Source organism: Cricetulus griseus, chromosome 3, assembly GCF_003668045.3.
Source record: "Cricetulus griseus strain 17A/GY chromosome 3, alternate assembly CriGri-PICRH-1.0, whole genome shotgun sequence".
Taxonomy (NCBI): Eukaryota; Metazoa; Chordata; class Mammalia; order Rodentia; family Cricetidae; genus Cricetulus; species Cricetulus griseus.
This window is the reverse complement of record NC_048596.1, coordinates 36,374,644-36,398,546: the sequence shown is the minus strand read 5'-3', so window position 1 is coordinate 36,398,546 and position 23,903 is coordinate 36,374,644. Positions and strand designations below refer to the sequence as shown.

The 23,903-nt window shown below is 45.1% G+C and overlaps 1 protein-coding gene and 1 pseudogene across 1 annotated transcript; one reads left to right on the top strand and one right to left on the bottom strand.

Annotated features, from left to right (window-relative positions):
* Positions 1-10,369: 10,369 nt before the first annotated feature.
* LOC103164575 (forkhead box protein D4-like) lies at positions 10,370-12,110 on the bottom strand. The gene has a single exon (XM_027406770.2). It carries the CDS (start codon positions 12,108-12,110, stop codon positions 10,803-10,805), a length of 1,308 nt encoding a protein of 435 aa, XP_027262571.1. The 3' UTR covers positions 10,370-10,802.
* Positions 12,111-22,764: 10,654 nt separating this feature from the next.
* Positions 22,765-23,225, top strand: LOC103162835 (annotated as a pseudogene).
* Positions 23,226-23,903: the final 678 nt, after the last annotated feature.

The following is a 23,903-nucleotide window of genomic DNA, read 5'->3' as shown; positions in this document are numbered from 1 at the left end:
GGTGCTGATCACGTGCTCACCGGGTGCTGATCACGTGCTGATCACGTGCACATCGGTTGCTGATCACGTGCTCCCCAGGTGCTGATCACATGGTCATCAGGAGCTGATCACGTGCTCACCAGATGCTGATCACGTGCTCTGCAGTTGCTAATCACGTGCTCACAGGGTGCTGATCACGTGCTCACCAGGTGCTGATCACGTGCTCATCAGGAGTTGATCACGTGCTCACCAGGTGCTGATCACGTGGTCACCAGGTGCTGATCACGTGGTCACCGGGTGCTGATCACGTGGTCACCGGGTGCTGATCACGTGGTCACCGGGTGCTGATCACGTGGTCACCAGGAGCTGATCACGTGGTCACCAGGAGCTGATCACGTGGTCACCAGGTCCTGATCACGTGCTCACCAGGTGCTGATCACGTGCTCACCAGGTGCTGATCACGTGCTCACCAGGTGCTGATCACGTGCTCACCAGGTGCTGATCACGTGCTCACCAGGTGCTGATCACGTGCTCACCAGGTGCTGATCACGTGCTCACCAGGTGCTGATCACGTGCTCACCAGGTGCTGATCACGTGCTCACCAGGTGCTGATCACGTGCTCACCAGGAGCTGATCACGTGCTCACCAGGTGCTGATCACGTGCTCACCAGGTGCTGATCACGTGCTCACCAGGTGCTGATCACGTGGTCACCAGGTGCTGATCACGTGGTCACCGGGTGCTGATCACGTGGTCACCGGGTGCTGATCACGTGGTCACCAGGAGCTGATCACGTGCTCACCAGGTGCTGATCACGTGCTCACCAGGTGCTGATCACGTGCTCACCAGGTGCTGATCACGTGCTCATCAGGAGCTGATCACGTGCTCACCAGGTGCTGATCACGTGCTCACCAGGTGCTGATCACGTGCTCATCAGGAGTTGATCACGTGCTCACCAGATGCTGATCACGTGCTCTGCAGTTGCTAATCACGTGCTCACAGGGTGCTGATCACGTGCTCACCAGGTGCTGATCACGTGCTCATCAGGAGTTGATCACGTGCTCACCAGGTGCTGATCACGTGGTCACCAGGTGCTGATCATGTGGTCACCGGGTGCTGATCACGTGGTCACCGGGTGCTGATCACGTGCTCCCCAGGTGCTGATCACATGGTCATCAGGAGCTGATCACGTGCTCACCAGATGCTGATCACGTGCTCTGCAGTTGCTAATCACGTGCTCACAGGGTGCTGATCACGTGCTCACCAGGTGCTGATCACGTGCTCATCAGGAGTTGATCACGTGCTCACCAGGTGCTGATCACGTGGTCACCAGGTGCTGATCATGTGGTCACCGGGTTCTGATCACGTGGTCACTGGGTGCTGATCACGTGGTCACCAGGTGCTGATCACGTGGTCACCAGGTGCTGATCACGTGGTCACCAGGTGCTGATCACGTGCTCACCAGGTGCTGATCATGTGCTCACCAGGTGCTGATCACATGCTCACCAGGTGCTGATCACGTGCTCACCAGGTGCTGATCACGTGCTCACCAGGTGCTGGTCACGTGCTCACCAGGTGCTGATCACGTGCTCACCAGGTGCTGATCACGTGCTCACCAGGTGCTGATCACGAGCTCATCAGGTGCTGATCTTGTGCTCATCACGTGCCCATTATTTGCTCATTTCGTGCTCTTCACTTTTCCAAACTCCCAAAACAGAAACATCAACAACAAAAACACAACTATTCGTCAGGTCATGGATCACAGGTGGGTGTGAAGCACCTGCTGTGTGACGTGCTCTGTGTCAGGCACTAAAACACCAATAGCCGAGATGACATTTCCCGGGGAGGGCAGAGACCTGCAGAGAGGGGGGCAGCTGAGTGTAAGCAGGAGGCAACTCTGTAGCTCTCCCTGTGCCTTAATCTCTGCAGCAGGACACCTGCCATCCCTCCTGCTTCCCTTGTCACTCAAAAAAAGGATAAGATCTTTGGGTGTAGAATGCAGATTTCCAAGTAACTAAAGGGGATTTGTTGGATATGTTTACATGATAGGGTCTGGGAAATTCAAAAATGTCTGTCTCATACTTTGATGGATCAGGGCTTTGTTTTCATTTTGGAAGGTGGTGCTGTCTATGTGCTGTTTTGTGGCCTAAATGATACTTCTATCTTGGAGTCAGCTGTGCAAAGTTGGGGGAGGGGGCTGTTACATAACATCAGTGAAGGAGTGCAAATAGTTTGCCTTTGAGTTAACAACTGCTATTAACCATCATGTCAGAATTCAGGCTGAGGCGTATGTTTTATGCCAAAAACAGTCCTCTGGAGAGTTCATGTAATAGGATGCAACCTCAAGTCAGTAAATTTAAAATGTCAGCTCCTGGGGTCACCCAAGACTTTGCCCTTTAGCTAGCAGCCATACCTGCCCTGAGGTGCAGGACTTCTGTTTCTGCTCCTCAGTTCTCCTCTAGCTTGCTAAGGGGTGTTCTAATGTCTTCCAGAGTTAGGTTTATGAAAGGAGATAGCTCATAGAGTGACCAACTATCTTGTTGGCATGCGTGCTAGGCAAACCCTGGACAGTGAGTGATAACCTGGTCCTACCTTCTATGGCTCCAGCATCCATGCTCCTGCACCTGGTACATGGTAAAGCAGAATCTTTCCTTTCTCTCATCTACTATCCTCCTTTTCATCCCCCTCCCCTCCCTTTTCCTTTCCTCCACTCCCCTGTCACCCTGTCCCATACCTCAGATGTGTCTGTGACTTCTCCATTTACACCTCTTTGGTTGCCAATAAAGACTAATCTGTGATTCTCACAAGAGTAGGCAGCTCCACCCACAACCCTAAAAATTCTACAGGCCACCTTAGCTCCCTTCTCCTGAGCCCCCCTTGCACTTCCAGGTGGCTTTCTTGGTCATGACATAAATAAAACCATAAAGCTTTCTTTCTGGAACTTACTTAGTGTCTGTGAGAAATATTCACACATCCTTGCAAAAAATGTAGTGTCATAACAGGTAAGCTGTCTGGTCCCACATCTGCTCACAGACCCTACCCTCTCTTTGGCCTGGTAGCTCCTCCCCAACCTTTAGGACTGTGTGTAAGTGTCTCCTCCGTCAAGAAATCCTTCCATATATGCTCTCAAAACACCACGAGTTTGTGCACATATCCATATGTCGACATGCATGCACACACTAAAAATTAAAAAAAATTCTAAACAAGCAAAAGACTCCACCATGGTTTTGCACAGCATGACATTTATCAGTTGACTTTATAGCTGTCCACTTCTGACACTGGGTCCAGGGCTGGACTTGGAGCCCCAGAAATGAGGGCTTTCTTTGCCTTTCTCCTCATTGTGTCCCTTGCTCCTCCTGGCACAGTGCCTAGCACAAAGTAGTTGCTCAGTCAATATCTTCTGGGGAGAAATGAATTGGAAATGACCCTCCACATCAGTGAAAATGACGTTATACAGAAAGGAAGCCAGTGATTCACAGTGGAGGAGGGTGTCCCACGTGTGCTAAGTTAAACTTCAGGCATAGTGTGGTTGTTTGCTGTTCTGTGGGGCTTCAGTGCAAGGTGAGGCTAGGTGTCTGTGTCAACAGAGATGGATCTCTTGGGTCTTGTTGATGCTGGAAATGAATAGGGTTCATGGTTTGTCATTTCAGTGGAATCTCTGGCAGGAACAGCTTGCCCTTTCCTCCAGCCACATGTGGCAGTAGGTAAAGTAAGTCAACATGTGAAGACTGACTGGGAGAGCATCAGGCAAGCCTCTACCAACAGTGAGGCCCACATCGTAATTATAATTATGAATTGACTGCTTTCATTTACAGAGCATTTGTACATGGCACCAAAGTGAGCATGGCCTGTGTTATTACAAGCGATCCCCATGGTGACCCACAAAATGTAAACTATCACCATTATATCGCCAGGGAAATAGATGCTCAGAGAGGTTAAGTTGCTTGCCTCAAATCACAGAGAGATTGAAGAGCAGGAGAGCTAGAAAAAAACATACAGATTTCACACAATGACTCAACTCCTCCCGAGAGTCTAGCCTTGGAAACTGAACTAGTTCCCAAGAAAACATCAGAGTCTAAACTTGAGTTCAACAAATGATATATCTTTACAGTAAGCATCTAAATAACTTGATTTAGAATCTATATTCTATCCAGGATTAAGGTTTTAAAACTATTGAATGCCAAATATATTTATTTGCACATATAGGAGATATATGCCTAATGTAGTGAATCAGAAAGTATAAGAAAATGAAACAACAGTCAGCGTTATATAAAATACCAGCTGCTTACCAAGTACATATAAAATGATTAGGAAATTAGAACTATTAAAAATTATAGTGCTGGCACACGCCTTTAAACCCAGCACTCAGGAGGCAGAGGCAGGCAGATATCTGAGTTCAAGGCCATCCTGGTTTACAGAAGAAATTCCATTAGAACCAGGGCTATTAGACAAAGAAATCCTGTGTCTTAGCTAGGGTTTCCATTGCTGTGAAGAGACACTATAACCATGGCAACTCTTATAAAGGAAAACATTTAATTGGGTGGCTGGCAGTTCAGAGGTTTAGTCCATTATCTTCATGGAAGGACATGGTGGCGGCGTGCAGGCAGACATGGTGCTGGAGAAAGAGCTGAGAATTGAAACATCTTGACCCAAAGGCAGCAGGAAGTGAAGTGAGACACTGAGCATGGCTCAAGCTTGTATGAGACCTCAAAGCCCACCTCCACAGTGACACACTTCTTCTAACAAGGCTACACCTACTCCAAGAAAGCCATGGCTCCTACTAGTGCCACTCCCAATGCGCTTATGGGGGCCAATTACATTCAAACTACCACACCCCATCTTGAAAAAAAAAATGAAGTTCAATGTTTTGACCTATCAAACTAGCCCTTCCCATTTGTTCTAGGTGAATGGTACTTTTTATACAAAAATATTGGTCATTTGAACAATATTTATATCCAACTAAATTTAAGTTTCGTACCACTCCTTTGCACACCTGCCTGCATTACAAACACAATAGATTTCAGTTAGTTGGCATTTTCAATAATGCACCAGGGTTCTTTTGAGATAATTAAAACATGATTTGATTCTCGAAGATTCTGTGGGTATAGAAACCTATGCAAATAACTATACAATGTGGGTAATTGAAATCACAGAAGCCAGAGTGCACTGAAGAATGGAAACACAAGCTTGATTTAGCTTGTACACTCATTCATGAGAAGCCCAAGTAGTTAACTACCTTCAGATTTTACTAAACTTGCTTCTTACATACAAATGATTCCTTTACTGTCCAGACTAATTTCTTTTGTATCCTGATTCTCTTTCATTTGGGGTTACCTGAAAATGAATCTTTCTATAAGCCCAGAATTCGTGTTCTTTTTTTTTTTTTTTTTTTTTTTTTTTTTTTTTTTTTGAGACAGGGTTTCTCTGTGTAGCTTTGGAGCCTATCCTGGCACTCACTCTGGAGACCAGGCTGGCCTCGAACTCACAGAGGTCTGCCTGCCTCTGCCTCCGAGTGCTGGGATTAAAGGCGTGCGCCACCAATGCCGGGCCAGAATTTGTGTTCTTACCTTATCATGACATCACTGAGATTTTAGCATTTACATCCTAAAACACAACACAATATAAAACATTGTTATGGTGCTCCTGCCAGGTTCCACAGCCACCTCAGAGCTCCCAAATAACACACAAGACACTTTATTAATTATAAACTGTTGGCCAGTGACTAGGATTTCTTATTGGCTAGCTCTGTCTTAAGTATTAACCATAACTACTAATATATGTATTTCTACATGGTCTTATCTTTCCAAGAACGCCAGACTCATGTGCCCTCTCCTAGGATCACATGGCGACTTCTCTCCTACTCCACTTCCCAGAATCCTCCTTGTCTCCTAGTCCTGCTTATCTTGCTTCCCTGTTAGCCAATAGTGTATTATTCATCAACCAATAAGATAAACATATACAGAAGACCATTCCCCATCAAAACAAAAAATGCTAAAACATAAAAATTTAAAGAAATAAAGGTATGTAGTCTCACAAATAAAATTAGATTTGAATTATAGAGGATGTGTCTGAGTAGTAATTTTATGTGTCTGTAAATACACCCAAAATGACAATCAATCTTTAAAAATATAAGAAACACTTAAGAAGAATTAGCATAAGCTTTCCAAGACCTGTGCTTGTAAATACCTGGCAGAAGAGGCCAGGGAATGTTGGTGCATGTTTTCACTCCCAGCACTGGGAGGGCAGACACAGGAACATCCCTGTGATTTCAGGCCCAGGCAGATCTACACAGAATTCCAAGTCAGTCAGGGGAATGCGGTGAGTTGCTGGGTTTGCTAGTTTTATTTTGTTTGGTGGTAGTTTTTGTTGTTAAGTCTATAGGAACAGCATTATCACTGGGTATATTTTGCCATAAGAATAAAATCTGTGGGCAGAAAAATCTGGAATGCTAAATGTCTGAGTTACTTTTTCCAACTGCCTCTGAGTCCCTGGGGGCAATGAAAGAAGATGGGCAACCTAAAAGAAAGCTTAGAGACTAGCCGACCAATGTAAGCACCTCACCACCACTGTTCAAACTAACAAGCTTTTTGTTGCATTTTCTGGCTTTGTCTTTGTTTTTTGTTTTTGTTTTGTGATGCAGGGTGTCACTACTGTAGCCTTGGATGGCCTGGAATTTAGAGTTCTTTCCTACTCTGCCTCCCTAATGTTTGTACCACCGTGCTCTGCCCAAACTAACAAACTTTTTAAAACTTTCCTTTGAGGCAATTGAGGATATTTGATATTACCTAGATAAGTTGATGGTCAGTCAATTATTTTGGTATAACAATAGTAGTAAGGTTACATTGATGAAATTCTTGTCTTCAGAAATATTCAAAAATATTTATGGATGAAATGATAGGATCTTGGATTTGACACAAAATGATCTGGTGAGAACAGTAAGATGGTAAAGATGAAATGGGTTAGTTACAACAGAATATGCTACAAATAATTATCACAGAGGAAAGCTACGGGGTTCTTTCTAAAAAAGTTCCCATTTTACAATGGAATAAATTAGCATTTGAAAAATGTCACACTGCTGGGTGTGGTGGCACACATCTTTAATCCCAGCACGCAGGAGTCAGGGGCAGCGGAATTTCTGTGAGTTCCAGGCCAGCCTGACTTACATATCTGTAGCCAGAGCTACATAGTGAGACCCTGTCTCAAAAATAAAAAAAAAGAATGAAAGAAATGGAAAAGAAAGAATAGACAGAAAGAAAAACAGATAGCAATAATAGTCACCATAATTTATAACCTGTGGGTCATAAGCACTGCCTTTATAGACTCAAAGCTCTGCACAGAAAAACGCATACCTCTTAGACTTCATTTAATCTCATTGTTCCTTTGCCTGGCTGGGGAAGAGAAACTGCTACACTGTAAGGAAGTCATAACCTTCCTAAAACATTCTTAGTTACTGCCTGCAGTACACACATGCCTGCACCCTATGGAAAAGGAGCTGAGCTGGGTTTATGTCCAGATACCCTCAGCTTGTTAAGGGACTTGAGCAGAGGAGATGTGAATTTTCACACTGTGGTCTCAAATGCTTGCTCTTTTCCTTCCTGTAAGCTTTGCTTTTGTGGGAAGTCAATTTTGGTACGATTATCACCTGAACTAACTCTTTTCAGTTAGTGCCCCACACGTATGAATTCAACCAAAGCTTAAAAGGCATTGAAATAATCTCAAGGCTGTTGTCGGGGGTGGAGGTGGAGGAATCCAAGCAGCATTTCCCTGCAGATTGTCATCTATGTTGATGTCGGAAAGTTTTCCTAACATTCTCTGTAAATGCTGAACAGTCCCACGGGTCCCATTTTAGAAGACACCGATAGTTTCATCTCGCTGCCAGTCTGTTGAGGCCAGTGTTTTCCCCTCATTTCTGGCGCGGCCATACTCTGCCTATCATCTGTCACAGAATCTAAACCAAAGGAGTATTGGTGGCTGATGTCTGCAGTCTAAAGATGAAAGCAGTTTCAGGATCCTAAACTCTGTCCAGTAGATAACGTGGTTGTTCGTTTGTGATAAGGACTGGGCACTTGAGAAACTTTCTCACCCACTGGTCCTTTGAACTCAGGTTTCAAACTGGCTCTGGGCATGTGGGTTAGGAGTTGGGGAAATCTCTCCTACTCCAGGGTTCTTAGGGACCATCAGGAGGAACCGGAACAAAATCTAGGAAATGAGATGAGTTCCTTGGATTCTTTCCTGATTCCTTCCCAGCTACTTCGGTACTAGTGACCTGATCGGCTCCTTGTCTTGACCTTGAGACCTCTAGGAGGCCCGGGCAAGAGGCTGCACGTGCGTGAAGAGTTCATACGTGGTGAAGAATTCGTGAGTTAGAAACCACATGGGTCCTGACGCTGCCACCCGAGGATCCTTAGGAGACAATTTCTCCTACTTGAAAGTTCTCTGCAAACCGTGGGGTTCTACAGCGAGTGTTCCTCAGTGAATGTACCAGAGCAGCTAGAAGGCAGAGGCTGTGACAGCTCCCTCCAGCACGCTGATGCTGGTGGGAGTGGCCCGCACTAGGTTCTGTTCTGCGCACATCCGGTCAGTCTGTCCACAACTAGACCCTCCAACCTTCAGGGTCTCAGAAGCCACGTGGTTTTTAAAGTCCAGCCCAAGACGCCCACCTGTGTAATCCAGAACGGCGGGCTGGGGCTCCGCATGGCCCTGAAGGAGAAGATGCAGGTGACCAGACTGATCACGCAGCGTCCCAGCCACGCGCCCCTGAATACTCCAAGGACTTGGCACCATGGGGACGCCCAGGCTGCCTGCGTCACTGCTGGTGCGCGGGGTTCCTGTGGGTTCTCAGGTCCCTTGCTCCCCCGCCAACTGGGCAGATCGCACCCGGAGGAGGTTGGAGCTGTCCCAGTCCTCAGGGCGCTATGGTCCAATGGACTCCTGGAACGACCTTCATCTTACCAGCCATTCCAGCAAACGTCTTGGGAATTCTGGCCTTGTTACAGTTTCAATAGAAAAGCGTTACAATTCAGGGACTGGTCTGGACCAGACTCCAGCCGCTCAGCCTCCTGCTGGGCCAGGTTTGGGCGCGATAGGAATGGGAATTCCGTGCTCTGGAGCCCAGCCAGGAATCATTCCTACCCAGGGTCCGGGGGATGGGGCGGGGGTGGGGGTGGGGGGAGTGTTAACTGAAAAGCTGAAGGTGGCCAGGCTCGGGACGTCTTTGCCCAATGAGCAAAGCAGAACTGCAGAGAAGTGGGAAAGAGGACCCTTCGCTTTTTTAATTTGCCTCTAAACTCACACTGCTGCTGGCCACCGAAGGGCTGGTACTGAGAGGCCAAGGGCCAGGGGCCAAGAGGAGGAGAGCTGTTCGTTTGAATGCTCAAAGCTCTACCAAGGTCTGAGTTTAGGAACTTTCCAGAAGGCGCCACAAAGCACTCAACTCAGGGTTGTGGGGTATCGGGTTGGGTGAACTGTAGGAGTTCTGGGCTATGGAGTGTAAGCAAGGAAATGTGGATTTCGTTGCAAAGAGTGGGGAGCACAGACAGTTTCCTCTTCTCAGGGTGACTTTCCCCCAAAGCCACGAATTACAGAACCCTCTTACCATTGACCCAACCGCTAAAATCCCGCCTTCTCCGGCAGTCGTAGGTGATGGGCATTGTCTTGTTTTACTTGCACCCTGAAGCTGAATCACTGTTGCAAAGGCCTCTCAGAAATTATTTTTTAAGGAAAAAGGCCATTAAAATACTAGTGTTTTAATATACCTGATAGCCGTTTATTTTCCAAGAGTAGATAACGCTTTGTTTCAAATCGATCTCCAGTCATCCTCCTGAATATCTCAGGGGAAAAATCAACTTTAGAAAAATAACGAATAAAGTCGGCATAATAGAGCATACTAAGAATTCTGGGGGCTGGAATAGGAAGATAGCTGATTCCAGGCCACGAAGAGCTACACAGCGGAAACCTCCCTTTCAAAGAACAAAAGGAAGAAGGAAGGAAGGAAGGAAGGAAGGAAGGAAGGGAGAAAATGGAGGTTTATTAATTCCTCTAATTATTTTCCTTCTAGAAGTTTTGTAAGTACTAAAACTATTTTATAAGATGAACTTTTGTCCACAAATACTGGGAATTTTTTAAAGTCCATACTTAAAATTCCTGATATCTATAAGTGACATAAAGCATAAAAACGAATTGTGAGATAAAAATTTAAATTCCAAACGAAATGCCAATTATGAAAGCGAATAAAGAGACATAATAGGAAACAAGCGATGTAGCATCCCGACTTAGTATTTTATTCAATCTATACGACTAGGCTTAATTTCAACACTCCCCACTGAAGTAGGGCACATCACATATACAAGAAAAACATGTTTTGAAATTACTCTATTTCTATTACATACGGATTTTGGGAATCAGGGCATATATGCATTCTGCACTTGACTGGGGAACACTTGCAGTCCCTAGGGAATGAAGTTTGGGGGTGTTTTTGTGTTGCCAGCTGTTCTGTTTATTAACAACCAAACATCTCGCTCACGTTCTTCGTTCATAGGTTCCTGGGAAGTATGTATGCAAATCGGAAAAGCTGCAGAAGTCACACTGAAGCGGACAAGAAAAGGCGAGACTTCAAGCCCCTAGATTTCCCTGAGTTCGGTCATCAAGGGAGCAGAACACAGTAGTAACGGTTTGGCGGGACTTGCTGCATGCTCCGCTGCTGGTTTTCCACGCACAAGCCTAGCAGGCGGGTGGTGCAAACCTAGACAGCGAGTGGTCCCACCCTGCCACTTGGCTCCAGGTGTGTCAGGGTGAATCAGCCCGGAGCCTGGGGCGAGCATGTTGTTTAAAAAGCAGGCAAGGTCTCCTCTCTGCCCGAAAGAGCAGCCAGAGTTGTCAGTCTGCATTCCTCACTGGCAGGCTGATGTCTCAGCAACGCTGCAACGGCCGTTAGGTGCCGGCCCAGCCGCGCGCCTTTACCCGGGGCGCAGCTCCTGGCACAGTGCTGCTGCTCCTGCTGAGGCTGCTGCTGCTGCTGAAAGACTGTCCGGGCGGCGGCGGACACTTGCAGCAGTGGGGGAACGACCTGAGGGTGCAGCGGGCACGACGGATGCTGCAGCAGGTGGCAGTAGCTCCACGGAGCGGAGGGCGGACTCTGTGCAGCCCCAGTAACGCCCTGCATGATACTCTCGATGGTGAACGAGCCGCGTCCGGGCGGAGATCCCGAGCCCTCGTCCCGGTCCCAAGGCTGGAAGCCCAGCGCGGGTTGCAGCGCGGGGATGGCGCGGGACGTGGCCGGGTCCGCATCTTCGGCTTTTCTAGGCGCTTCGGCATAGGCGGGGGCGGCAAGCAGCAGGTAGCGGAGGGGATGAGGATGCAGCGGCGCGCGCGGGAGGCTCCCGGGAGGGGCGGCGGGATGGGCTCCGAGGCCAGGCAGCGGCGGGGCAGAGTAGCGGAGCAGGAGACCCGGGTGGGAGATGTGCAGGGTGGCAGGCACAGCGGGCGGAGGGAAGGGACAGTGCGGGTGGCCTCCCGGGGGCGGGTGGTGGCGCTTGAAGCGCTTCCTACGCCTGAGGAAGCTGCCGTTGTCGAACATGTCCTGGGAGGCGGGGTCCAGGCTCCAGTAGTTGCCCTTGCCCGGGTGGCCCGGCTCGCGGGGGATCTTGACAAAGCAGTCGTTGAGCGACAGGTTGTGGCGGATGCTGTTCTGCCAGGCGGGGAACTTGCGGCGGTAATAGGGGAAGCGGCCGCTGATGAAGGCGCAGATGCCGCTGAGCGTCAGGCGCTTGTGCGGGCTCTGCAGGATGGCCATGGTGATGAGCGCGATGTAGGAATAAGGGGGCTTGGCGGGCTGCGGGCCGTCGGCGGCGGGAGTCGCGGCTGTCCGCGGCGCTCGGAACTTGCGGAGGAACCCGGAGGAGTTACTCGGGCCGCCACGGTCCCCTGAACTTCTCCCGGGAAGCGTGCGGGCTCCGGGCCCCGGCAGCGGCGGCTCCAGGCGCTTCTGGTTCCTCTCTGCCTTCTCCTCGTCGTCCTCCGCCTGGTCTCCATCTTCCCCCTCTGCCAGCACATCGATTTCAACCTCATCCCGGTCGGAGCTTGGGGGACTGAGCTGCGGAGTGGAGAGAAGGTGCCCGGCTCTTGCCAAGTTCATGGAGACTGGGAGGGAGAGGAGGGGTGGGACGTGGTGGCAGCTCACCTGGTTTGGGGTGGGTGGGTTAGCTGGGATGAATCTTCCAGGAAGCTGGAGCGTTCCTGAGTCAGGCTTCCTTGTTCCTTCTGTTTCTTGTTCCAACACCACGTAGCAAGGTGCACTTAGTGTTCTAAGTTTCTCTGAGACGTATGTGATGGGCTTCCCGCTATATATCCTTCTTCCCGGTTCCTCGGAGGGAGGAGTGAAGCCACTTCCTCCTGACGCAGTCCAATGATGAGGGTTCTCGGTCCGCTCTTCTACCTCAACCCACCCACTACCAAGGAGGATGCTCTGGTCTTGGTTTAACCAGCCAAAGTGCTCTGGCATTGTCTGGGCTTGGTTAATTTTGCTCTAAAACTAAACAAGTAAAAAGCAGGGAGGGAAACATGAAATCCAAAAACCTGTGACCACATGGACACTCAGACCTCTGAGTACCACTGCTTTGGCGCAGTGCTCAGAGGGTAAAGGAATGTATCTCAAACAGAATGGCTCACCGACTTAATGCTATATGCCCTGTTCGAGAGAAATGGCTCCTGGCCTCCACAAAAGCATCACCAAATGTTCTCCCTACCTCGATTTCTCTAATGCTTAAAACACTTTAGCATTAAACTGTGGAAATTCAGTGTGAATTTTAAACGGTCAATAAAAGAGTATTTCCTTAGTCTCTTTACAGCCCTGATTCTCCAACTTCTTTTCATATTTAGCCAGAGAAACAAAGGTGGATATTATCTTCTACAGACAGGTATGCCTAGAAGAGGCTTCAGAAAGCAACATCCTTCACCCCCAATGACAACTGATACTTTTTTTCTTAATAGTCTTGACCAACTACATTGGTTTCATCATAAAAAGCACTGTTGCCCCCAAAGTAGTCCTATAAATAAAGGAATTCCCCCAGTGTATGGGTCTGCCTGCCTGTCCTTACCCGCCACCCCCAACATCCATCCAGAAACACGAAACAGGGAAACGCTGGGCTTCAGCTTTCCTGCCCCTAGATACACCGGAGTCCATCGAGAAACATCCACACTGCAGGGCAGGACGGCAGCCCAGAACTCACTTGAAGGCTTTTAGATTGATTTCATGTACTTAACCCAGCAACTAAAGCATCAATGTGGTAGCATGTGTTTGTTATATAGAGACTGAAGACAAAATCCACCACCATGGAACATATTGGGGAATTCCAGAGGTGGAATCTAATAAAACACAATATGAAGGGATGTTTCTCCTTTTGGAGAACAGCTCCCTTGAAAGCCTTGGAGCTAAGCTTTATACCCTGTGGAGGTCTTTACCCTCCAAGGCTTTCTATTTTGTGAGGCTTGAGGTAGGACAAACAAACAGATCTGAGCCTGACAGATTTGCTTTTGAATCTAAAATTGACCAAGGACTATTTGTGTGATTCTAAACTGCAGGAGGGCCAGGCAGGTGTCTCATTCAATCTGATACCCCCAGATGCTGCCCTCACCCCCTGCTGGGGGCATGTAGTGCCCCTCTGTGATTACCTGAGAGAAAGAGTATTGTTGGTTTTCTTAAAGTCAACTTCTGTGGGGATTTGTGTTATTTACAAATGAAAGGGTGTAAGGATATGCTCAAAACCAAAACAAAAACCCCACATTGTGGGTGGATCTCAAAGGTGACACAGGAATCAACTAAAGAGCTCCCTGTGGCCAAAGCTGGGGCAATCTGCAACCGAGCACGGTAGCTGGGTTATAAGTTGTCAAATAAGTATTTGTGTGTCCACGTTGCTAAAAAAATGAAATCTCTCTTTCAGAATTTCAAATAACTTATGGAGCTATTCGAGAAGGCGTCTAATTCCCAACTACTCTCTGTGTGGGCTGCCCATGTGATTTTTCTCCCACAAAGTACAATAGAAAGAGGGAAAGAGTAGCCTTTCTTATGGAGAAATCTAATCAAACTTCAGCCAGGGAAGGAAAACCAGCATCAGCTACCATGCAGCTTGTTGATGTGTGGCTACTTGATGTGATGAAAATGTCACTCCCATTTCAATGACCGTCCCCCAAATCCTAGCTACAAAGGACAAGTCCCGATTGAAGAGCCAAGGGCGTGAAAAAAGGTATAGCTAAGGCACTGTCTCCAGGAATCCCAGAAGACTATTGAGTGCAATGTTCTATCCTGGATGGGATTCAATAGAAAAAGAATAAAGATGAGGTAAGGATTCCAAACAATCAGAGCCTGTATCAATGTTGGCTTACAACACTGTACCACTAGTACCACAGCATGGTGAGATGCTGGTGCATCTATAAATCTCAGCCTTTAACATACCCTAGGGCTGGGTATTGAATAATTCAGTTGGTGAAGTGCTTGCCTTGCATGCTCAAGGTCTTGAGTTATATCCCCAGAACTCACATAAAAATGCTAGGCATGGTGGCACACTTGTAATGCCAGGGCCAGGAAGGTAGAGATAGGCAGATCCCTGAGGGTACCTGGCCAGCTAACCTAGACTACTTGGAGAGTTTTGGGACAGAAAATAATAAAATAATAATAATAATAATAATAATAATAATAATAATGAGACATAGAAAAAAGAAAACAAAAGGAGGGGGCTGGCACCCAAAGAATAATGCCTGAGTTTGTCCTCTGGCTTCCACAAGTGCGTACACATACACAATACAATACAATTAATTCTTAAAACTTTAGCCAGTTCTGATGAATTAAGCCTATAACCTTACTCTAGAACAGCTAGGCCAGGAGGATTCCAAGTGTAAGACCTGCTAGGTCTATTAAGAGGGCATTTAAGACCAGCATGGGAAATTTAGGGAGCTGTCAGCTCAAAGTAGAAAGAGGGCTGCTGTACTGGTTAGTTTTTATTGTCTACTTGATACAACCTAGTCACCGGGGGAGAGGGAACCTCAACTGAAAGAGAATTGCTTTCATCAGATTGGCCAGTGGTCACATCTGTGAGAGATTGTCTTGACTGGTCACTCATTGTTGGCAGGTGGGCCTGGACTATGCAAGAAAGCAAGCTAAGCATAAGTTAGCAAGCGTTGTTCCTCCATGGTTCAATTCTGCTCCAAGTTCCTGCCTTGCCTCCCTGCCCTGACTTCACCCGGTGATGGACCTGGAAGGTAAGTTGAAATATACCCCTCCTTCCCCTAAGTCACTTTTGGTCAATGGTTTAAAACAGTGGCAGAGAGTTGTCTAGCACATATGAAGCCTTACATTCAGTTCTCCATCGTGCAAGGGCCTGGGAGTGATCATTAACAGAAGGACCTAAAAGCTCAAGTCTTTGTCAACTCATCATACACAGAGTCTGATGTAACCACACACTGGAATACTATTCAGCAATATGGAATGAAGTACTGATACATATTCATTCAGATGGGCCTGGAAGAATCATGCTAAATTAAAGGAGTTTGAATACACAACTCTTCAGAGAATAGTGTAAGGGACATGGGAAGTACTTGTTAAGAGACATGGGCTTCTTTGGATGGGAATTATAATGTTCTGCAATTAGATACCAGAAATAGTTAGCTAACTTGTGGACTTAGTGAAATCTGTGAACTGTATACTTTAGTAAAAATGTCAATTGTATGGGACTATGAATTGAATAAAACGAAGAGCTGTAGCAATGAAAACTAAGTTGAATGTCCTGGGGAAAGTCCCTTGTGGTTCCTCACACTGAAGAACAAAAGAAAGGACTCTCACTGTTCTACCTCATTGATGTTGCCTAAGCTTCAAGTCTTCCCTTTTCTTCCCTTTCCTTAGCTCCTGGACATTTGAAGTGAGCCCCAGACAGTGGAATTCAACAGTGCTTGGTGATCAACTCTCCAAAGACTAAACAGTTTTGCTGTTATTGTTTTCCCAGAACAAATACTAGTTTTAAAAAGCCTCATTCTGAGAAAACAACTTAGCATTTTAAGGGAGAATTCACTTTTTTCAACACCATGTTCACAAATATAAGGCATTTCTAGACATGGACAAGTCCTTTCAAAGCAATCTAAATATACAGTTTTTCCACCTAGGCTAGTAAGCTACAGGTTATAATTACCCAGTTCACACATTGCCACCAAGCCTATACTATCACAGATTATTGATCATCATTGCTTTAGCAGCTTTTATTTTGTTGATAATTACCTTTAAAATTGAGTCTAGGGATTATTGACTTATAAAATTTCTTATTTTTGGTTTGAATAATTTCCAACACTGGAGAATGAACCCCTTCTGCATGCTAAGCACACGCTCTGCTATGGAGTTATACCCTCAGACCCCCAAAGATTTTAAAATCCTTTTATATCATTCATATATATATATATAGATATTTTATACATTATATAATTGATATAATTCAGCAAAAGTCCACAAAAGAAATCTGGGTTTTCAAGAAGGGAAGATAATTAGGAACCCCCAAGTCATCTTAGATGAGTAATTTAGAGGGTCTTTTCTAGGTCATACATAGACAGCCACTCAGAGGGGAAACTAGAGGCATGAAGCTCCAAGGTCTGACCAAGCTGACTGTCGATCATCTCTGCCCCCACAACTGTGCCGACACTTCTGCAACTGTCTTAAAGTTGGTACCGATTTTCTCGTCCCCTTTTACTTAAAGCTGAAAAGGGCTCCCACAGGCCTGCTTAGATTATGTAGAGGCTAAATTGTACAGCAAACCTTGCTAGGAAATGGAAATTCACATTCACTTGGATCCTGTAGTCAGCATAATTGACATTTAATCGTTGGGACAATCCAGAGGAAATTGTGTGTTACCTCCACTTTATAAATAGGGACACAGGGGCTCACTGAAATGTAGTCTCTAGTCCTGTATCCCACAGTGAACTATAAAGTATTAGGTGAACCATATTTAAACCTTGATCACCATCATCAGAATATCCTGTGCTTGCCCACATTATTATTTTTATATGCAACCAAATTTCTTAGTTTATTAAGAATAAACAGTTTATTAAGAATAAGCCCCCTCTTCTGCACAAATCCCTGGGCCTTGAGAGGAGGAGTGTGATAGACATCCCATTTATCCAAAGTCTCTGTCTCTCTCTCTCTACATGTTAATCATGCTAATTATCTGTGTCAATTATCATCTACTAGGAGAAACTTCTCTGATGATGGTAGAGAAATATACTGATCTATGCATATAGCAAACAGAAAAAGGGGTTATTTTACTGCTATGTTCCTTTAGGAGAATGATAATAGCAGGTTTTCCCTAGGGCACAGTACCTATCTAGTCTCAGGTTCTTGGCCTTAATAACAGTGTCAGGTATGGATTCCAAATCATGGAATGGGCCTTGAGTTAAAAAAAAAAAAAAAGCTCTCCAATAACACTATTGCCACTGTTGCACCAGTGTAACTTGCAGGCAGGTCCTTACAGCAACCAGGGTTCATAGCTGGATGAAAATGACAATTACCTTTCTCCTCCTGTAGCACACACAGCACCTTCCAGCACTGTAAGTGTTAGCCAGTAGGGATGAAAGTGCTAGCCTGATTTCTCTATGTTCTTTGCCATAAATCCTCAGCAGTAGGGGCTTACCATCAAGTGTGGAGAGTAACCAATAGCATTTGCAATAGCCTGTGATGTTTGGATCATTGGACCCCTTTGGTGGCCCACATTATTACTTCATTACAAAAACAAACAAACAAAACCGGCTCCTTAGAATTGCAGAAGCAAGATACAAAGTCTCCAGAAGTTACAGTTAAAAAATACTCTGATAACTGGAAAATTCTTGATTCTGGGAAAAATGAAAAAAAAATCAGGACAATATACCTTTTAAGGAATAAAAATAATATGCAATACAAAATAAAATATAAAACAGTGATATACTCATCCCCTCAGATCAGCAAAAGCTGAAATATGGTTTAATTGTATTTTGGAAAATGGGCACTTTCATATACTAGTGAATGATGGGAAAAGATAAAGATTTTGGTAGGGCAATTTACAAATATCTATTAAAATTTTAAATGAGCAAGTCCTACACACTAGTGACTTCCCACACATACTCTGGAGGTGTGGGCAACAATGCTCACTGACAGCACCACTTTCAATTTCAAGGCAGGGACAACTACTGGACTCCTCATCTCTCAGCTTCCAATGGTCTAGTGGCATCCCAGTGCATTCAGAGTAATCCAAGTGCCAAGGAGATGACTCGTGAATAAAGCCTGAGTTCAACACCAGAAACTCAGGTGAAGGAAAAGATCAACCCCGTAAAGAAGTCCTCTGACCTTTACACATGTGTCGTAGCCATAGTCCCCGCCCACCCAAATAGTACTTTTTAAAGTGTAATCTGGGCATGGTGACAAGCCTTTAATCCCAGCACCTGGGGACAGAGGCAAGCAGCTCTCTCAATCAAGCTTGAGGCCAGCATGCTCTACATACAAGTTTCAGGCAAGCCTAGACTACACAGTGAGACCCTGTCTCAAAAACAGGAAAAAAAAATCCAAATCTTAGGATTACCGTGTGCGCTCAGAGATATCCGTGATGGTAAGACTTCTTTATTCAGGTAAACACCAGAACAAAACGCAAGCCAGAGTGAGCTCACAGGAAGCAAGCTAGCGCGGCCAGGAAGAAGGGACCAGGGTCTCCACATGCAGCCCTTAAGAACCTTCCCTTACGTCACCCCGTCACCCCGACTTCCCTTCACCCTGCCCTCATGGGTGAGTCCCGGGTCCACCTGGCACCTGTTTGGGTTGCCTGGGACGGGGCTAGGGTGTCTCCCTACAATTCCCCTTTTAGTCTAAAAAAGGATTAAAACTTAATAGTGTAAAATGTCTAAAATTAGCAATCATAAAGGTGAAATATAAGAAGATACAATAATCTGCTATTGCACATCCTATGTCTACTCCAGCTAAGTCTTAAAGTCATGTGGAAAGGGTGTCTAACTTGAACACCTCCTTCCAATCCCAACTCTAAACAATAAGGTCATTCTTAACTAGGCTTACACTACCCTAATAAACAATTATGGGGAACAGGGGCGTAGCATCTTCTAGGTTACTTCCTGCTGAAATGGGATGATGGTAGCCATGTGGGGTCCTGTGGAGAAAAAAAATGCTAGTACAGGGAAAGTCTCTAATGAGTTATGTCTAGTCCATGTTAGATGAGATTTGCTTGATTGAAGATCTACGTTGAAATCCTCAACTTGATTGAAGTCATTACTCGAAGTTTTGGTTGGAGTGTCAGTCGAAACGGAGTGAGTTGAATCCAGTGCAGTCGGGGAGGTGTGGTCCAATTCTTTTTCCGGAGCATGTAGGGATTGTTGTCAGGCTGGTTCTCATTGGCTGTATGGGACTCAAACATAAGTGTCATCAGAGAAATGTTCACTTGTACATGTATGTGTACCGGGAAAGGCAATCCTTGAAAAACAACAATTATGAGAGGGTGTAGGCCTTGGAAGAAAGAACCAAGAAAAGACAAAGATAGTCCTCTTATTCTTCATTTATTCTGTATTACAGCAATTGGCTTCTTGATATAACACAGAAACTTTAAAATGTTGTTAAATAACATGCTTGGATTTTAGGGTAGGAAAGCCAAATCCAACTCTAAATCCAGCGTCGATTTAATTGAATAGGGACTAGGAAATGAAGAGAAATAGAGTTATTTGAGAGACAGCTGTAAATTTTACCGTATGGCACGTTCCTTTTGTTCGATGGTTACAGCTACGTTCTTTCCTTAATTATCTACACATGTAGTGTCCTTTGACTTGCGGAGGTGGGTTCTGTGAGGATGAAAACAAAGCACTTCCCATCCTTTGGGAGGCTTTTATTTAGTTCATGAGTTATACCTCAGTAAATACCTGTCAGTCATCCTCGTTGAGAGGGTTGTCTTCTTCAACTCGAATCTTGATCAATTTTGATGGTATCCAAAGATTTTCTTCTCCTGTGGAAACAAATGCGAAACCCCTACCCTAACGTAACACATGTCCGGGTTTCCATACGGAGGTCAGTACATCTTTGAAATACACTGGTTGGTTCAGTTCAGCAGTTTTTTCCTTCCATGACCATGCCTTCTAAACCTGATCTTTACTTTTAGCAGATGGCCTAGCTCTACTTCCTACTTTCTTATTTGTGTTTTCCCTTCCATCAGACTATGCAGCTTGAGAACCCGGCTTTATCCATTGTATGCCATTATGGTATAGGCATAGAAACCAAGCAAACTTGAGAGCAATCAAGAAACTTTTCAAGCATGAATGTATTCTATGTTGTATTCTGAATTCTTATAAAGCAACTAAAGAATAAAGTTTATTTGCAGTGTCATAGAAATACCCTAAACTGTATATTTTATAGAACACCCACATAAATAATAATAAAACCCTGAGGCTATCAGACTATGACTCTGATCTCCAGAAAATAATTCACTTTGCAAACAATGTATAAGCAGAAAGATTTCTGAGTGATGGCATGAAGAGGAGAGCTGGTATTTTTATATGTATGTGTGCACTGAGAAACACTTGAAGACAAAGCACACACATGCATCATACGAAGAAAGGCTGTTATGAGCATCACCAGCTGGGGAGCGCTCCGTGGTTAAGAACACTTGTTCTCGAAGAGGACCTGATGGGTTCCCAGCACCCACATCTAGCATCTCACAAATTGCCTCTAACTCCAGCTCCAGGGGATCCTGGATTTTGGCAGCATGGGCAGTGTACACACACACACACACACACAGATACACACATCCACATAAATAAGTAAAAATTCAAAAAGTATCCCCTACAAGATATACAAACAAGTTCCTCTTTGTGTTCCAGAACACATACGTTTAAAATTTATTATTTGCCAAGCAATATTATTGTGGCATTTAAAGATATTTTTATAGGTATTTTTTTAAGATTTATTATGTATACAGTGTTCTGTCTTCATATATGCCTGCAGGACAGAAGAGGGCACCAGATTTCAGTGCAGATGGTTGTGAGCCACCATGTGGTTGCTGGGAATTGAACTCAGGACCTCTGGAAGAGCAGCCAGTGTTCTTAACCTCTGAGCCATCTTTCCAGCCCTAAAAAATATTATTATGAATAAACTTAAAGCCCATATCTGAGTGAAATATTAGCTAACTTTCTATTGAAAAGCTCATTGCCATAAAATACAATGCATTTTCTAAACCATGAACAATGAGAAAGTATTTCAGAGATAAGTGAATGATAAGAAAAACTTTCAAGACCGACATCAGTGTGAAAGAAGGTCAGGTTCTCCTTCACTGATATGCCCACAAGAAAACAACAGTAATAATCTATCTGAGATCACTCAATCAATTAGCCTCCCCTTTGCACCCAGTACAACCACTCAGCATTTGGGAGGCTGAGGCAGGAAGGTCATGAGTTCCAGGCCTGTCTAGCTAACACAGTCAGACCCTTTCTCAAAAGTAATTAATTAACCTAATTAATTAAATTCTGGGGGTTAGGCTAACCCCCAAGTTATTTTTATAGCATGGTGTTCAACAACCATTAGTTTGGGAAAGCTCTTCATTATATTCCACCTATACAATCTGAGCAGTAAATGCTGGTTTGGCTTTTACTAAGAATAGGAGAAAACTGAATTATTCCAGAGAGACACACATAAAAATCACTAACTATTGTAGCACAAGTTCTAATAGGTATTAGTAATAAAAACCCAGAGTCAGATATTGGGGTAAATGCTCAAAGGTCAGAGAAGTAAAGGAACAGCCACAAGAGAGACCTCTTACCTCTACTGAGTCCTGAGACCAAAGGGGCCATCCTGTCCCTATGAATCCTCAGACTGAATGTAGTGATATTTTGTTTGTAATCTAACAATAAAGCTTGTCTTTAGATCAGAGTGCAGAGCTAAACCACTAGTTAGCCATAGAGGCAGTGGTGGCACACACCTTTAATAATCCGAGGAGACAGAGGCAGACAGATCTCCGTGAGTTCAAGGCCACCCTGGGCTACACAAGACTGAATCTGTCTAAAAGAGAAACAGAGGTCACATAAAGGTGATCCCAGCACTTGGATTCACATGCCTTTAATCCCAGCAGTAGGGAGGTGGAGACAGGAATGATATGACTGGGTGAAGAGAGGAATATAAGGTAGGAGACGGGAGCTCATTGCAGGCAGTCTGAGGTTTCATAGAGACAGCATTCTGTCTGAGGACTTGTAGAGACAGGATACCCCATTTGGTCTGAGGATTTTGTAGAGGTAAGAACTGGTGACTGACTTTGTCCCCTGGAGAAGGGGAAAGGGTCACGATCCCCTGAGCAAATTGAGAGCATGGGAAGAGGGGGGAGGAAGCTACAAGAATGAGAAGGGAAGAGGAAAGACGCAAAGGTCATGAGGGAGCAGAAAGGTCGAGTCAGGTGTAGATTAGAAGAAAGGCTATGTGATAGGTAGGGTTTTAGTTGGGGGGGGTGGTAGGGGAGGAAGGGAGGGAGAAGGGAACTGGGATTGTCATGTAATTCAATCTTGTTTGTAATTCAAATAAAAAATGATAAAAAAAAAAAAAAGAACTGGTGGCTGGCTGCTCTGCTTTTCTCTCTGCTTTCACCCCCTAATATCTGATTTCCTGTTTTTATTAAGACCTACTAGAACTTGTGCTACAAACTATCAAAAGTTATCTGAGGCTAGAGGCCTGGCTAGACAATTAAGAACTTTTTTTTTTCAATTAAGAACTCTTTATTCCTAGGCTGGAGGCCATAGCACTGGCCCTGGACATGGAGACTCAGTTATACCAAGTTCACTTCTTAGCGCTCCAATGCCCCAACTTGAAGCGGAAGAAGCCACCTTGGGTGCACATGCCACTGACCATGACGGCATGTGCCCTGGTGGTGTCTTTATTGCACATCACTAGAGAAATAATCTATGATCTTCTTACTGAATCTCCAAGTGCTGGCTCAGTGTCTGATAAACACAGGCACCAGAAACCACTGAGTAAATAAGACAATATATTATGAAAGGACAAAGGTGGGTTAGGTTACCTCATCCTAGACAGGGCCAATGCTCCAAATATTCAAAACTTAATCGGTTTCTTCTCTTCGTTGGCTTTGTCTGTGTCCTATTAAATTTCTTCATGGTTACAATATTCATGAGAATGAAACTGCCAGGTTACCTGGTGGGCGAGTGCTTTTTAAGAAATCAAAGGATCCTGGATTTACTCCTATTAATGAAGTTTTAAAGGCTGAACCACTTCCTTGTGTAGTGTGGAGAAAGATGAACAGCAGAGTAAGAGCAGCACCGGGTAACAACTTAGCAGACATATTAAAGCATAGACCGGAATCCCTTGGTATCAGAGTTCATTACAGCACTTGTCCTGATGATCTATTCTGTACCAACTATCATAGAATCAACTACATTAAGCGGCATTTTCTTCCTAGTTTTTTTATTTCTTAAAGGAAATGTACTCCACTTCTAAAACTGTAATATTGAATAAAGTGACTGTTTTTTTACAACCCCCCTGTGATGGCTAATTTTGCTTGTCAGCATGACTGCATCTGCAATCAACTAAAACCCAAGCTGCTGGGTATTGGTGTGAAGGATTTTTCTTGATTGGGTCCTTTGAGGTCAGCAGATCTAGCCTAAATCTGGGCCACACCTTCTATTGGCAGCCCACATAAAAGGACATGGAAGAAACTTTTGTTGTTTGCCTGCTTGGTCTCATTTTCTGGCAAGTTCATCTATCCTGCTGCTTAGGCATTCCTTTGCTGGTATTAGACCTACTTCTGTGGAATCCCAACATATACTGAAGACCAACTGAGAATCCAACCCTGTAGACTGAACAACTGCGGGATTCTTCTTGTCAGGAGACAGCCATTGTTGGCTCTCTCAGTTCTGTGCCTCTAGAGCAGTGGTTCTC